This window comes from Bison bison, unplaced genomic scaffold (assembly GCF_000754665.1).
Source record: "Bison bison bison isolate TAMUID 2011002044 unplaced genomic scaffold, Bison_UMD1.0 scf7180017864461, whole genome shotgun sequence".
Lineage (NCBI taxonomy): Eukaryota > Metazoa > Chordata > Mammalia > Artiodactyla > Bovidae > Bison > Bison bison.
In genome coordinates, this window is record NW_011495023.1 from 3,064,248 (window position 1) to 3,081,793 (window position 17,546).

At 37.7% G+C, this 17,546-nt stretch overlaps 1 protein-coding gene across 1 annotated transcript in view; it reads left to right on the top strand.

Annotated features, from left to right (window-relative positions):
• The window catches only part of MALRD1 (MAM and LDL receptor class A domain containing 1), a 559,293-nt gene that overhangs the window by 10,993 nt on the left and 530,754 nt on the right, over positions 1–17,546 (top strand). Inside the window, exons 3-5 of the mRNA XM_010859895.1 lie at positions 7,192–7,286; positions 7,375–7,536; positions 16,985–17,075. Coding sequence (XP_010858197.1) covers positions 7,192–7,286; positions 7,375–7,536; positions 16,985–17,075 — 348 coding nt within the window. The remainder of the gene's footprint in view (positions 1–7,191; positions 7,287–7,374; positions 7,537–16,984; positions 17,076–17,546) is intronic.

Below are 17,546 nucleotides of genomic sequence, written 5' to 3' on the forward strand. Positions count from 1 at the left end.
CAGATATGCAGATGACACCACCCTTATGGCAGAAAGTGAAGAGGAACTAAAAATCCTCTTGATGAAAGTGAAAGGAGAGTGAAAAAGTTGGCTTAAAGCTCAACATTCAGAAAATGCAGATCATGGCATCCGGTCCCATCACTTCATGGGAAATAGATGGGGAAACAGTGGAAACAGTGTCAGACTTTATTTTTTTGTGCTCCAAAACCACTGCAGATGGTGACTGCAGCCATGAAATTAAAAGACGCTTACTCCTTGGAAGGAAAGTTATGACCAACCTAGATAGCATATTGAAAAGCAGAGACATTACTTTGCCAACAAAGGTCTGTCTAGTCAAGGCTATGGTTTTTCCAGTGGTCATGTATGGATGTGAGAGTTGGACTGTGAAGAAGGCTGAGCACCGAAGAATTGATGCTTTTGAAGTGTGGTGTTGGAGAAGACTCTTGAGGGTCCCTTGGACTCCAAGGAGATCCAACCAGTCCATTCTGAAGGAGATCAGCCCTGGGATTTCTTTGGAAAGAATGATGCTAAAGCTGAAACTCCAATACTTTGGCCACCTCATGTGAAGAGTTGACTCATTGGAAAAGACTCTGATGCTGGGAGGGATTGGGGGCAGGAGGAGAAGGGGACGACAGAGGATGAGATGGCTGGATGGCATCGCTGACTCGATGGATGTGAGTCTGGGTGAACTCTGGGAGTTGGTGATGGACAGGGAGGCCTGGCGTGCTGCGATTCATGGGGTCGCAAAGAGTCAGACACGACTGACCGACTGAACTGAACTGAATAATTTTGGTTTTCCTAGTTTTAACTCTCATGTAAGTAAAATGTTTATCTTCCTTGACTTTGACAAAAATAAGTTTTAAAAAATAATTTTTAACCATTGTTAGGAAAAATTGTTAGCCAACTTTTTCACCACCACCCTTGCTCCCTACCCACCAAGAAAGACCAGCTTCACAAACAGGACCAGTGATTCACGGCAATACATAAAAGTTTTATTGTGAATTCAATTGGACTATGTGGTGACACTGAATCTGGTTCCCAGATTTTAGCCACTGTAATACCGTTTCCCTTTTAGAACCTCCCCACCATTTCTTCCTTGTACTTTACAAGATTTTTTGCAGTATACTTTTACTTACTGCAGTCTCCATCATGGGCAGAAGACTTGATACTTTGAGTTTATGTCATATGTAGCTCTTACTCTTTCTTGCTTGCCTCTTCATCTGGAAGTTAGACAACATCAGAATCTCTGCCTCTTTTCTGTTCTCCTCCTTTTTATCCCTATTTCTTTCCTTCCTTCCTTCCTTCTGCCTATTTTCTCATTTTGCCATGCTAATTTTTTGATAGCCTAGTCAAGAGATAAAGTGGGATCATTTATATCAAAATTGAGATGTTGTACAGGCAGACACTGTTTTTATCTGTATCACTTGGTTTGACTCCAGATCTCTGGAGTCAGACTCGTTGGGTTTGAACCCTGGCCCTGCTAACCTGCTTATTATGTTGTTTCAGTGTCCTCATCTGTAAAATGGAAATAATAATATAAGCCAAAAAGGGAAAAGGAGGCAAAATTTTGATTAGCATAGTAATGAAAGGCTAGTGATTTTAATAACAGTGATGTGTCTCATAACTACAACTAAATGTTAAAATATGTGTTTTTCCCTAGGATACTTTTAAATAAGCAAATGTTTTGCCTTCAGATATAAAGTGTTGAAAATGTTTATGGAAAAAAGCTATGCTGAAATCTTGTCTTAATTAAAAAATCCTTATTTTGTGAGTTTTAATAAAATTTTTTATTAACTTACACTTGAAATAATTTGCCAGTGCTCCAGATTAAGTTTCATCATGTAATCAATGCCTAGAGAAGTTTTCTGAGCTAATTTTGAAAATCTGTTAGAACATTAAAAGCATCACTGTGCTGATGTTTGACGTCTACTAAAGCTTGAAGCAGAGTGATTAAGATGTAGTACTGATTTTTAAAAGTATATAACATTGCAAATTTGATAAAATAATATTATTACAAAAATTCAAATACATCTTTGCAAGTATAGTAACATTCTTTTAAACGGATGGACTATAACAATTTTTCTTATAAGTATAAAATTTTTTCTTATAACTCATAAATGAGTTTTTCTTTTAATTCTTATAAATATATAAGTATAGAATAATTCTAGAGTTCAGCTAATAGTAAAGGTGATACATGAGGCTTTTAAAATGTATAATTATCTGTAAACTTAAAAACTGTATAGGTTTATCAAAGATAAAAGAATTATGAAAAGTTAATATTTCCTTTTATACCAGATTATTTTCCTTATTTGAATGTTTAAAATTAGGTTTAAATGGAATTATAAGAACGTTTGTTATTTTAACCAATTGTTAAATTGTTAAAATGGGTCTAAAGTCCATATACTGTATTATGAAACACTATTAAACAGCATCCAGTCTTTTCATTTTGTCCTAGGAAAGTATGATCATAGTCTAGAACTGAAATCCCTTTGCTGTTCTCCACAGACACACCTGCAGGATCCATTTCTAGAGCATTTCTTTGGGCACTTGGGATTGTTGGGCAGTTTTAGTCAGTCTGTTGTTGGCCCATCAGTCAGATGTTATATACTGTTCCAGGCAACTATATAGTTAAAATACTTGCCAGTTGTTTTCAACACATGCCTACTATGAGGAGTCTATTTGCATTGGGCAATTTTAGACAGCCTTATAAGTGATGGCTTTCAGGAAACACGTGTGCTCAGGCACGTCCAATTCTTTGCTAGCCCATGAACTGTATAGTCCACCAGGCTCCTCTGTCCATGGGATTCTCCAGGCAAGAATACTGGAGTGCATTGCCATTTCCTTTGCCATCAGGAAACATCAGTAAAGTCAAATAATGATAATTATTTGGTAATGAGGCTTGAAAGAGTTTTAGCTTCATTCTGCTCATTCCTATGGTTGCCATACTGCACCAGGAATGTGTAGGCTGCCACCCTTATGGCAAAAAGTGAAGAGGAACTAAAAAGCCTCTTGATGAACATGAAAGAGGAGAGTGAAGAAGTTGGCTTAAAACTCAACATTCAGAAAACGAAGATCATGGCATCTGGTCCCATCACTTCATGGGAAATAGATGGGGAAACAGTGGAAACAGTGTCAGACTTTATTTTTTTGTGCTCCAAAACCACTGCAGATGGTGACTGCAGCCATGAAATTAAAAGACGCTTACTCCTTGGAAGGAAAGTTATGACCAACCTAGATAGCGTATTCAAAAGCAGAGATATTACTTTGCCAACAAAGGTCTGTCTAGTCAAGGCTATGGTTTTTCCTGTGGTCATGTATGGATGTGAGAGTTGGACTGTGAAGAAAGCTGAGCACTGAATAATTGATGAGTTTGAACTGTGATGTTGGAGAAGACACTTGAGAGTCCCTTGGACTGCAAGGAAATCCAACTAGTCCATTCTGAAGGAGATCAGTCCTGGGTATTCTTTGGACAGAATGATGCTAAAGCTGAAACTCCAGTACTTTGGCACCTCATGCGAAAAGTTGACTCATTGGAAAAGACTCTGATGCTGGGAGGGATTGGGGGCAGGAGGAGAAGGGGACGACAGAGGATGAGATGGCTGGATGGCATCACCGACTCGATGGGCGTGAGTTTGAGTGAACTCCGGGAGTTGGTGATGGACAGGGAGGCCTGGCATGCTGCGATTTAAGGGGTCACAAAGAGTCGGACATGACTGAGCGACTGAAATGAACTGAACTGAACTGATTGTGCTTGAGAGTGGGCAATGGGAAACTTAAAAAAAAAGCCTAAAATTTATTGAAATTCATTGTTTTGTTTTGTTTTTTAAACTGAGATTCAGTTATCTATTGAATAAAATTCTCCAGTTCTCTAAATTTTATTATGGTCATTCTGCCAGTATTTTCATTGTCTTTATGGAGGAAAAATTTTTCAGAGATCTTTACATTGGCAATTTTGTTGATATCATCCTCATTTTTTTTGTTATGTTTTATGATTTCCTAAAGTAATTCACCTAGCCCTTTATCACTGAAGCAGACTTAAATTGATATGGCAACATTTATTTACACACTGCTAGCAACTGTATGGGAGTACTGTTTGAGAGTATCCTTTGACACAGTTTTAGCAAATATTATGTGGCTATGTTGACTTGTGAATTTAATGAACAGGAATGAGCCAAAACTTGATTCAATAGAAATGGAATTTAATAAATAGAAATTATCATCTTGAAGGAGATTGTATGCAAGACTGCTATTTCACCTCTGTTATCTGAACTGAGCCATATTTCTGTCACAGATGAACCTACTTTTTCTTTTCCAAAGTTTTAATATTCTAACCTTTGCCTCATGCCTTGGAGCTTGTCACAATGATCCATTCCTGCAGCCTGAATTTTTTTGAATAGTATCTCACTGTTAAAATACTCAAGTTTTTGAGTTCCTTTAAGTGCATTGGTTGCTATGCAGGAGCAATAGGATTTATATTTATTCTGCTTGTATTCATTACTATTAATCACTTAGAACTTGGAAAATGGAGAAAAGGCAAGACTGCCTATCAGTCATTGAAGAAAGTGAGACCGAATATTCTACCTTATCTTTTCTGAGGATCAAGGTTGGTGGAATTCACTGCCAAAATTATTGAATTTAGCCCTCAAAAACTTGATTCATGGTTTTTATTGCTTTCATATTTTATATACTTTTTTGTCATCAATCTTAAGTTTATGTTGGAGTTTTACTCCTATACTTACCCAGCAACTAGGAAGAAAAACCCCTTTAATGTAAACATTTGAGATTATAAATGATATCATGTCATCTTATTTTGCAATGTCATTAATCCTTATTTCATAATTTTAATAGTTAACAACTTCATCACAGGGTTATTTTAAATATGTTTTAAAGATATGCTATGCAGTTGCTTTTATGGATGCAAGCATAAAATGGGAATTTATGAATCAGATGAATCAGTTCAGTTCAGTTGGTAAGTTGTGTCCAACTCTTTGCAACCCCATGCACTGCAGTATGCTTGGCTTCTCTGTCCATCACCAACTCCCAGAGCTTGCTCAAATTTGTGTCCATCGAGTTGGTGATCATGAATACACTGAAACAAATATGGTAGAGATAAATAGATGACGTGTGATGATGACAATGATGTGTGTATATGTGATATGATACTTACTACTAGTCTCCCTCAAGGACTAAGAATGGTCTCCCTCAAGGACTAAGAATGGTATGTGGATAGGACATTGAGAACCTTTAAAAAAAAAAAATCAGCTTCGTAAGTCCCTTCTTGATGGTGAAAGCCAGTGGCAAGAAAGGGTACCAGATGAGGAAATGGGCTTGTGGAAAAACTTTTGCTGCCAGGGATCTGCTTTTTTCTTTTTTAATCATAAACTTGATAACTAAAGCCCCAGGGAAAGCAAGAGAACTTTCTATACTTTGATATTCTCCAAGGAATATCTCCAGCTATGAATTAAAGAAATTCTATGCTGATAGGGAGCAATGTAAAATTGAGCATGCAAAAAAGTGTATGTACGCATAACTGATTTACTTTGCCTTTGGACACCTGAAGCTAACACAATATTGTGAATCAACTATATTCCAATAAAAATGTTTTAAAAATTGTGTGTGTATTAAAAAAAATACTTGTTATTGTCACTAAATTAGAATTAAAAGTTAAAAAGGTATTGCTATATTGGGTGTATTTTGAACACTTTTTTACCCCATGAAAAGAAAGCTTGTTGTTAGAACAAATGCCAAAGGATCTTAAGTTGTTTCTGAATTTAAACTTTACTTTTTATGATAACCTGAAGATTATCATTTAATTTTGGACACAATACAGAATAATTCAGTGTCATAAAATGTACTAAATGACAGTTCTTATTTATAACACATCTAACTTAAATATTTATATAATTTATTATTTTATTGAAAATGCTGTTCTATTACATAATGGCTAAAATGTATCCATCTGATTTTTAAGACCAAGCTTTGAAAACTAAATATGGTTAAGTAATTTCCTTGACAAACAAAAACAACTTTTTCTGTATGTACCACAAATGCTTTTTAGTAGCTGAATATTTATAAACAATAATTATGGGCCCGTTGAATAGTGTTACCATTTGTATTGCAAACAATTTTATTTACACCTCAAACAATATATCTATATGACTCATTATGCTCATTTGATTTTTCTCTTGCTTAACATTTGCTTTCCCTGCTGAATATGAAGCAAAAGCAAACTAACGACTGTCCCCTTGTGTCACCATGATGCCAACTCTTCATCTAAATTACGTTTATAGAATTATTCCAGGTAGTACATTCTCAGAACAATTTTCTGTTATTTCAAGGATTTCAGTTATGCCTCTGACTATATCTATAAGCAATCATTAACATTCTTTTTTCCCACTTAATTAGGGTAAATTTTGGAAAAGCTGTAGGGAATAAGAGCTTTCGTAGATTTCATAATTAAGTCTGTCAATGATGTGACAATTAAATTTAATTTCCAAGACAGCTTTAAAATACCACTAAATAACTTGGGTAGATAGACCTTCACAATCATCATCAATGTCATTTTTTCATTCTTCTTGACAAATGGGGGTTTACCAAATAGAGTAGGAGGAAATAGTGGTTCCCAGATAATACACTATAACCTTGTCAAGCATTGCAAAAATGTATGAAAGCCCAGAGAATATTCTGTGCTTATTTTATAAGCTTCTAAATAGTGACAGTCCACTGGCATAATCTGTACTGCAGTTTACAGGACAGCACTGGGACTCAGTATTGTTTTCCACGTAATCCTGGGGAAAACTGCGGCTAATTGACCCAATTCTTTCAGGAGAAAAGCACTACAAAAGAGGATTTCTTTTAAATTCATTGAATTACTTATTTGGGTGGGCAATCCCAGTATAATGTTTTTCCTGGATACCATCTTTGCTGAGTTATAACTTTCTAAGTTATGTGAGACAAACTGGGTTGTGGATTACAGTCCATATTAGTATTATATGGAGTACACTCAAAATTAGTTATTTTACTGGGGAATATATCGAAATAACAATATCAGCCAGACCATTTGCAAAAATAAATGGTGCAGTTAAATAGTTCATTTTTTAAACAAAATATATTGACCCAATGTGGATATGGACCTAAATTATCGCCTGGTGTATTGAATACGTTTACCAATGATGGTCTTGTTTCTAACAGCTCACTTCCTCTCATTGGTCTCTGACTTGGATTCTACTTCCTCAAACATAAGCAGCAGAGTTTTTCTTCCAACGAATAACCAACATGCTTGTCAGGTATTTGAAAGCACATGGCATTTGAATTACTTTCCACATTTGGGAACTTCGTTATTATAATTGTGTGGACATTCATTATTTTTCACAGATTACATTTTATTACTTCTCCAGCCAAATGAATGGCAAATTAATGGTTGGCTTTCAAACTACCTGTGGTGGCCCTATACAGCATTTATGGCAAAACACTGCTGGGCTCCAGAATCATTGGGAGAGGAATGTCATCAAAATTCAGAGTCCCCAGAGGTTTCAGGTATGTGTGTTGTGTTTTCTAACTGTCTTTGAAGGAAAAATGATAAAGTACAGATGTTTAACACCAGGTGATTAATCATCCCAGTTGTCTGAGGACTGAGGAATTTGCCAGAACTGTCACGTGTTGAAACCAAATAATTCCAGGAAGTTGGGGCAGCCAATCATCCTAAAAGACAGTTTTAAGAAGTTTAAAATGTGTGTATCAAAACTAAATTTGTTATATACTGACAAGATGGCATCCCACTCCAGTACTCTTGCCTGGAAAATCCTATGGATGAAGGAGCCTGGTAGGCTGCAGTTCATGGGGTCGTGAAGAGTTGGACATGACTGAGTGACTTCACTTTCACTTTTCACTTTCATGCATTGGAGAAGGAAATGGCAACCCACTCCAGTGTTATTGCCTGGAGAATCCCAGGGGCAGGGGAGCCTGGTGGGCTGCCGTCTATGGGGTTACACAGAGTTGGACACGACTGAAGCAACTTAGCAGCAGCAGCAGCAGCATATTGATATAAGTAATATGACCTTCTAATACTCTTCCTAATTTCTTGAATCCCCTCCACTTTCCTTTTTCTCTCATTATTCCAATCTTCTTTCATTTCATTTTGCATTCTTAAGAATTTGAGTCACTTCTAGTGAGGTGGCTGAATCTAGAGTGAGGTAAGTCAGAAAGAGAAAAACAAATATCGTATATTAATGCGTATATATGGAGTCGAGAACAATGGTACTGATAAACCTATTTGTAAGGAGCAATGGAGATGCAGACACAGAGGACAGACCTGTGGGCACCGTGGGGTTAGGAGAAGGCAAAATGCATTGAGAGAGTAGCATTGAAATATACATAACCATTTGTAAAGTAGATAGCTTTGGGGAAGTTGCAGTGTAACACAGGGAGCTCAACCTGGTGCTCTGTGACAATCTAGAGGGGTGGGAGGAGGGGTTCAAGAGGGAAGGGACACATGTATACTTCTGGCCAATTCACAGTGCTATGTGGCAGAAACCAACACAACATTGTAAAGCAATTATCCTCCAATTAAAAAAAAAAATTGCTTCTGTTTCACAATTTTCTCAAGCTCTTGAGAGAACAGGATTGTCTTGGGTAATGAGAACATAGACTGTTTTCAATACTAATACCAAATGCTGCTGAAGTGGAATCATTGTCACATTCATTTCATGGTTAAACTCAAATTATTCAATACAGCCTTCATCTTCCAAAATAATTTTGAGAATTAAAGCCAATGTAAGCCTATAGAAGACATTTATTTATGCAGCCTAATAAAACTTATGTATGATGGAAATTATAATCTAATACCTATTATAGAAGTTCTTAGAAAAATAGTGCATACTTTAACATTTTGGGCAGCCAAGCAAAATTTTCCTGTTAAAAAAGGGATCTTAAAACATTTTATTCTGAACAAATAGGCTTTTTAAACCTGGTTTGTGACTCAATTTAGCCCAGGTAGGTTTCCTTTATCATCTATTATTAGAATAATATAATAATTTTATAATTTTGATATAGAATAGAAAATCATCCTATTCTATAGAATCATTCTATAGAAAATCATCTGATATGTGATAGATGTAGCACTTGCCTTAATAGAGAGAGTAAATTGTATTGAATTTTGAGTGGCTAAGAGGGAATATGGGAGAATGAACAGGATCTCTATTACTAAAATTGAATGATAAGATATAAGAATGGCACATATTCTTAATTGATCTGTCATAAAATCACTAAAGTTCAGAATTTTCAGCCTTTTGTAAAATCAAATGGGAATCTGAAGAAGATGAAAGAAAATAATTTAGTAGATAGTTAGGTGACTCCTGGATGATGACTTGAGGAGAACTGTACAGCTGGAAGCATAATTCTGTCATTTGAGGCTTTGTATCCTCTTGAAATCCAGTATTACTGGTGTGTGTGTGTGTGTGTGTGTGAGTGTGAGGTTGGGGTGGTATTTTAAGCCATCGGCATGTAAGTCTTCCTATAAAGGACTCCTCAGGCACAGGGACAAGACATCTTGAGTTCCTGCCTTGGTGGGGAGTGCTCTGCAGAGTGAGAACCACAGACAACAAGAATGCATCCCATTTGTTGTGGATGTTCAGGTGTCATTAACCAAAGGAGACATTTCTAGTTTATTTATTATATTACTACTTTATTTTCTTACTTCCCTGTATCTGTCTCTCTCCTGTAACAATAGCAACAAAATAGAGCCAAGAGTGCCTCTGAGGGGACACTGACTAGATGCTGAAGGATGAGCTCGCTGAAGTCCCTCTGTCTGCACGCTTGTCTAAACCTTAAGGACTGCTATAGGCCTCTTGTCTGTGTGTAAACTTTATCGGTATTTATACACCTTTTCCGACTTTGAAACAGAGTGGGTGATTAAAAAAAAAAGTCTTAAGCTATCTTTGTCAAGCATTGTGCCTTCTTATTTTAGTACAGAGTCTGCCTGTCAATGCAGGAGATGTGGGTTTGAGCCCTGGGTCAGGGAGATCCCCTGGAGAAGGAAATGACAACCTACTCCAGTGTTCTTGCCTGGAAAATCCCATGGACAGAGGAACCTGGTGGGCTATAGGCCACAGGTCACAAAAGAGTCAGACACAACTTAGCAACTAAAACTACAACCAAAAGAAATACTTTGGTCAAGGTCTTTATTAGTAGCACGACAAGAGATTTGATGTTGGATACAAGTAGCGGGAACCTGCTACTTGTAAGTTAAGCGTTTTAGGATAAATTCTTTGCTTTTCTCACTGTCCATTCCCAAATAGCATATTGTGGGGGTTGATGATTAAATATGTGTAGTAGATAACTATAAAACTTTAAATTCCCAAATAGATTATCTCCAGGGCAATTCAGTTGTAGCAGAGGAAGTGAGATTATTCACCTGAGTGCTTTAAAATGCAGCAGTGTCTTCCACCAAAACAGATGCCCATGGAGCATATTAATTTGATTCTCAAAATCCTTCATTGCTGATATAAAAACAGTGCTTCTACCTTAAAGGCATTGCTAAAAATTAGGAAACTGTATGACTCTCATGGGATCCTCTGGCTACACCGATCTTTAAGATCTGCAGGTATGTTTTAGCTCTATCCTGTCAGCAAGTGAACAGATACTCATTTGCTTTTGTTGAGCTGGGTCACAGAAATGTGCTGTACTTGTAGTACTGCCGGCCTCTATGTAGTAGCCCTTTCCTGAAAAGCTTTAGAAAGAGGCTTATTTGGGGGCATTTTGTAATCAGCGTCTCCAGACAGTATCTGCTGCCTCATCAATTTACAAGTCTCCTAGAATTATTCTAGGTTTATTTTTTTTGTTTGTTTTTCTTGGCAGTTTCCCATGCATGCTGCCTTGATGGTTGTAAAGTCATTCATGCTTGCTTTAGAAATACTTACATAGATTTTAGTCCCAGCTGGACGCTGGCTTAGCATGGGTTTCTGAGAAAGCCTCTGGATCTGGCTCTTGTGTGGAGACTGTCACCTTCACCTGTAAAGGACTAACTAGATCCATCCCTTGTTAACCTGAAGTGTATGTTAATTTCTGAGAGACTGCTGCTGTATAAACTAGGAATGGTGTTATGCATTTAGTCCACAGAAATGGCAGTGTTTCAAAAAATTTCTGAAGGTGTTTAAAGAATAACATCTAGTATTGACTGAGTGCTTACTGTGTGTAAAGAATTGCATTTAGTCCTTCGTGTACACTATCTTATTGGCCCTTCATGGCAGTCCTCTCAACTATCATTTACCCCATTGTTCACATGAGGATTATAAGCTTTATTTTTTAAAGATGTTTTGATGTGGACCATGTTTAAATTCTTTACTGAATTTATTACAATACTGCATCTGTTTCATGTTTTGGTTTTTTGGTCCTGAGGCAAATGGGATCTTAGTTCCCCAACCAGGGATTAAACCCAGGCCCCCTGCATTGGAAGGCGAAGTCTTAGCCACTGGAGCACCAGGGAAGTCCAGAGGACTGTAAGCTATAGAGAATGAAATAATTTACCAAATCCCATACAAGATTAGACCATAGGGTAGTTTGATTTCAGATCTCAGTCAGTCACTGAGCCACAATAATTTTTTATCTAATAAAGCCGCGTAAGAATTTATAAAATATAGAAAAAAAATCCAACCTCTAGATTTGGTCAGATCTGATGTGACTTGTTAAAGAATCCTTTGTCTACTGTGTTAGATGAAACATTATTATGCATTGCATGGTGCTAATGAACTGCGATCACATTTCTCAAAATTGCAGACAAAAGCAATTAATTTTACTCTTGTCTTAAAATATTCACAGAAGCAAAGAATAAACCACGCTAAACGTATAGTAGAAATTTAGCCTAAAATTCAGATGAAATCTCCCCTCATCCCTGTTTTTTTCTGGTTCTTGAAGGGATTTCCCCCATTGGTTTTATGGGTAGGAAGGAATAAATACTATGTTACTAAGTATATCATTGACTGTTATTTCCAAGTTGAATGTCTGGATTCTTGAAATCAGTGCCTGAATTTTAAGATGATACTGAAGCATTTTTAATATGCTATTATCTACTTGTCATTTCTCTGATATTCCACTTAGAAATGTCAGAGACTTCTCATCACTCTCCCATTCAGAAACAATAGGCTTTATTAATACAAACAAAAGATGTGGTTAATAATGATGAATATAAATTATTAACTTACTGCTACTCTCAAACTTTTCAAAATCATAATTTGAGACATTTTATCTTTTAATTCAAGAATACTTACTGTGTGAACACATGACGATGAAAAGACTACTGTCATCATCTTGTGTTTTATATATTTTCTTGAAAAAGACCATTAAATGCATACTACTAATTAGGAAAATTCTCATACAGAAGATATAAATGCAAGGGTTTCTGTTCATGTCATTACTAGTATAATCCAAGTGAGTTTATATTCATTCTCCCCCTGCCATAAAAGTTTCATTGAAGATTTAAATTGAGTATTTCCAGCACAAAGCCTCCCTTCCAAGCCATCTTCTCTTAAAATGTTTGAGGTGAAAGGAATTTGTCTCATGTTTTCCATTGCATCAGTGCAGCCCGTACCTGGCTTACGTGATGGTGTCAAGCTTCTAACTTTATTATCTGCGCTGTGATCTGCTTTTGATTTGCTACTTTGCTGTTGTTTTCTTTTCTTTATTTTGGCTGTGCCCCTGAGGCACTCAGGATCTTAGTTGCTTGATCAGGAATCAAATCCTTGTCCCCTGCAGTGGAAGCACAGAGTCCTAACCACTGGACTGCCAGAGAAGTCCCTATCTTTTTTTTTTTTTTTAGCTTCACCTAACAGAAAAAAATGAGGTGGGTATTTGGAAAAGGTTATTTGACTAAGTTTTGGAGAAAACAAAGAATGTTAATCACTTCTCTTAGAAACACAATTACCATATCACAAACAGCCTCTGACTACAGGGCCTGGTTTTTAAAAAATTATCATGGGTTTCCATGTTCTTTAAGGGCTTCCCTGGTGGCTCAGACAGTAAAGAGCCAGCCTGCAGTGCGGGAGACCCAGGTTTGATCCCTGGGTTGGGAAGGTCCCTTGGAGAAAGAAATGGTAACCCATTCCAGTATTCTTGCCTGGAAAATCTCATGGATGGAGGAGCCTGGCAGGCTACAGTCCATGGGGGTCACAAAGAGTTGGACATGATTGAGCAACTTCACTCACTTTCCACATTCTTTAGATAATTCACTCATCCCCCTTTTCAGGATCCCAACCAAAATCCCTGGAAACTTTTTGTTTAAATACATTTAACTGGATTATCTCCTTGTACCTGGTGGGTCTTTTGTTTCCTAGCTACGTAGATCCACAAGTAATTTCCCTACAATTAGAGAAGCAATTCTTTTCCCTAAGAAAACCTCTGCTCTTGCAGTGCCAGTGGGCTTAAATGATGGCCGATTTTCATACTAGCTTCTCTTCAGTTATACCAAGTTAATCTATAATTTAACTGAATCAAATAAATAAATACACATATTGCAAACTCTGAAGAGAGGCTTGAAGGTAAGAAGGTAATTTAAAAGCTACTGCAGGACTTCCCTGGGTGGTCCAGTGGTTAAAATTCCAAGCTTCCAATGCAGGGGGCCTGTGGTTCAATCCCTGGGAAGGGAACTAGATCCTACATATTGCACCCAAGAATTTGCATGCCGCAACTGAGGCCTGGCAGAGCCAAATAAATAACATAAAAGCTACTTCATTAGATCAGGTGTGAAGATGTAGGAGAGGAAATAGCAATGGAAAGGAAAGAGGGTTAAATAGATCTTGATCGATTGGACATGACTGGGGGAGAAAGTGATGCCAAAGGTCATTTTGGAGTTTTGAGCATTGCAGATGGCAGTCTCCTGGTACCATTTTCAGAGGATGAGCGTCAGGGCAGAGGTCCAAGTTGAGAGGAAAGAACATCTTGAATTAGAAGTGACTTCGTGTCACCTGACTGAAAATATTCAACAGATGGTAGAGATGGGGAAGGAGAGCTCAAGAGAAAGAGGTTGACATTCCTGATGTAAACATGTATTCATGAGCCTGGGTGACAGTTAAAGTCCTGAAGATGAATGGGTTTGTGGGGAGAGCATGGAGGAGAAGAGAGACTGGTCAACACTTATTTCCACTTTTCTCTTTAAATGTGGCTGCTGCAAGTACCTTATGACACCTTGAAATCCTAGTATCCAAATATTAATTTTTGGTTATCCTTGATCATTGTAATACTATAGAAATGTTTTCAGTTATACTAAAATAATTGCATTTCAACTGCTGGTGCACTGGGATGACTCAGAGGGATGGTACAGGGAGGGAGGTGGGAGCGGGGTTCAGAATGGGGAACACGTGTACGCCTGTGGCGGATTCATGTTGATGTGTGGCAGAACCAATACAATATATTTAAGATTTGAAAAATTAAAAAAAAATAAAAAAAAATTTTTTTAAATGTGGCTGCTATAGGTAAGTGTTCAGTTCAACAGGAACTAGGGACTGTATCTATATCAATAGGCTTTCAAGAAGAATAAAGTTAATCTGTACAGAGTAGATTTTTAATTAGTAAACACTATACAGTAGCTTAAATATTTTAATAACTCTATGCCATAATCAGATCAGATCAGATCAGTCGCTCAGTCTTGTCCGACTCTTTGCGACCCCATGAATCACAGCACGCCAGGCCTCCCTGTCCATCACCAACTCCCGGAGTTCACTCAGACTCATGTCCATCGAGTCAGTGATGCCATCCAGCCATCTCATCCTCTGTCGTCCCTTCTCCTCCTGCCCCCAATCCCTCCCAGCATCAGAGTCTTTTCCAATGAGTCAACTCTTCGCATGAAGTGGCCAAAGTACCAGAGTTTCAGCTTTAGCATCATTCCTTCCAAAGAAATCCCAGGGCTGATCTTCTTCAGAATGGACTGGTTGATGCCAACTATATAGGTCAAGTGCAGTTGTGTAAGTGATGACTCGTTTGTTACCTTGCATACACCTTATCATATAGGTAATAACTATTCTTATCAGTACCTTTTTACAAAGAAATAAACTGAGGCACAGGCTCTTCCTGCTGGGAAGTGGTGTATCTGGGATCTAAATTCAAGTAATCTGATTCCAAATATACACTTTAATCACTATGCTATGGGGGCTTCTCAGGTAGCTCAGTAGTAAGGAATCTGCTTCGCAATGCAGGAGACATGGGTTCAATTCTTGAGTCTGGAAGATCCCCTGGAGCAGGAAATGGCAACACACTCCAGTATTCTTGCCTGAAGAATCCCATGGACAGAGGAGCCTGGCAGGCTACAGTCCATGGGGTCACAAAGAGTCAGACATGACTGAGCATACACACTATGCTATGCTACCTTCATATGAAGCCATCCCTACATCACAATTTTTGATAGACTTTTTCCATCATGGTCCTGACTTGTAAGTAGTCCCATGGTTATTCTAATTTATGTGAAGAGAGGATGACTTTCTTAGGGCTATATATTGACAGTTCACTGGATACATTATGGACATTTTTCATCACATTTTTAACAGAATAGTAGACAATCTCTGGCTTAAAAGGAAATATATTAGGACATCACGTTGTACAGGAACAAAAGAAAATGCAGGACAGCAAAATGATCTGCTAGGGTTTGTGATACAGACCAAATGTTCATCTAAGAAGCAGTGTGATGTCTTGAAATAATATTTACATTATGAATAAGGTTGAGTCATGCACACAGTTTTAATGCATCCATGAATTAAGCCTCACACATTATTGATATTCACTAGTGAGGACAGGAGAATACTCTCCACCAATACACCAATGTTTTATTGATTTAAGTGAAAGTGAAGTCACTCAGTCGTGTCTGACTCTTTGCGACCCCATGGACAGTAGTCTACCAGGCTCCAAGATCCATGGTATTTTCCAGGCAAGAATACTGGAGTGGGCTGCCATTTCCTTCTCCAGGGCATCTTCCCAACCCAGGGATCGAACCCAAGTCTCCTGCATTGCAGACAGACGCTTTATTGTCTGAGCCACTAGGGAAGCCATTGATTTAAGTAATTAGGATTATTTGATCTTTCCAAGTTTCTCAGATTCATTATGCTAGAGTATTTCCTCTTGGTGGAGACTTGGGCTGGCCTCCCATCACAGTACAACATTTGGTCATTTTAACAGTAAGTCACCGAACAATGATTTCCAATTAGTGTCCCAAGCTATGTTTAGATAATGGCAGAAAATGTGCAGGAGGATAGGACAAGGACATTCAAGATGGGGCTTCGAGTAAAATTCAGAGAACCAGAGGTAATGACTTTGATCTGCTCTTTACTTTTGCTTAATGATGCAAAATACTGAAAACCAGAGCTTAAGATGGAGTGAGGCTCCCAGAACTGGTAAATGCTAAGCAGTATGAAGGCATAGGAACCAAACATGGAAGATGATACAGGGAAGAAACCAGGTGGCTGTTCATTCATTTCACAAATGTGTTACCTAACCTATTCTAAACATGTGAGATACAGAGCAGACTGTACATTTTTTGGTTCAGGTGTTTTTTGTTTGTTTGTTTTGTTTTTAAACTTTTTATTTTGTATTGCTGCTACTGCTAAGTCGCTTCAGTCGTGTCCAACTCTGTGCAACCTCATAGACGGAAGCCCACCAGGCTCCTCCATCCATGGGATTTTCCAGCCAAGAGTACTGGAGTGGGGTGCCATTGCCTTCTCCGATTTTGTATTGGAGTGTAGCCAATTAACAATGTTGTGACAGTTTCAGGTGGACAGCAAAGGGACTCAGCCATACATATACATTTATCTAATCTCCCTCCAACTCCCCTCCCATCCAGGCATTTTTTTGTTCTTCAAAGTATAGATCTCTCTCCACTTGGAATTGGCATGGTCACCCATGTGCTTCTAGGAAGTATCATGTTTCTTTTATTTGTAGACTCTGTGCTACAAGACTGTAAGAAAATACTGTCCCTTGTTCTTTATTTTTGTTTATTTTTCTTGTCCAGGTTATTTTTCAAGGCCAGATGATTTCAGCTCAGGATGAAGTCATAGCTATTGATGATCTATCTTTCAGCTCAGGCTGCTTGCCAGCAGATGGTAAGATATTTTTCTCATTCTGATCCGTATTGTATAATAAATTCAGTTCAGTTTAAACATTGTGTAATGATTTTGATCTGCTCTTTTATTTTTGCTTAATGTTTTAGAGTGAACTATTTTCTATTGTCCTTATACACTGTGGTACAATGACTAGATTTGTGCTAGAGGTGAACACAGGCTACTATAAAGAACTGAAGTGTGTAATTTAGTCTCAGATTTGGAACCCTATAGCAATATTTACACTGGTTAGTTAAATCTTACCCAGAGAATTCTATGCTTTCTAGGGTATCAGGAGAAAACTGGCCCCCATTGATTTGAAACAGTCTTCTTGGAGAATCAATCAAACTAAGCCACTGAAAGACACAAATGGAGAAGTATATTAGTTATAATCTATTTTCTATTTAGACTGAAACAACTAGATCAATAAACCACACATCAGATCTAAAAAATTATCCACATCAGTCCTGTGAT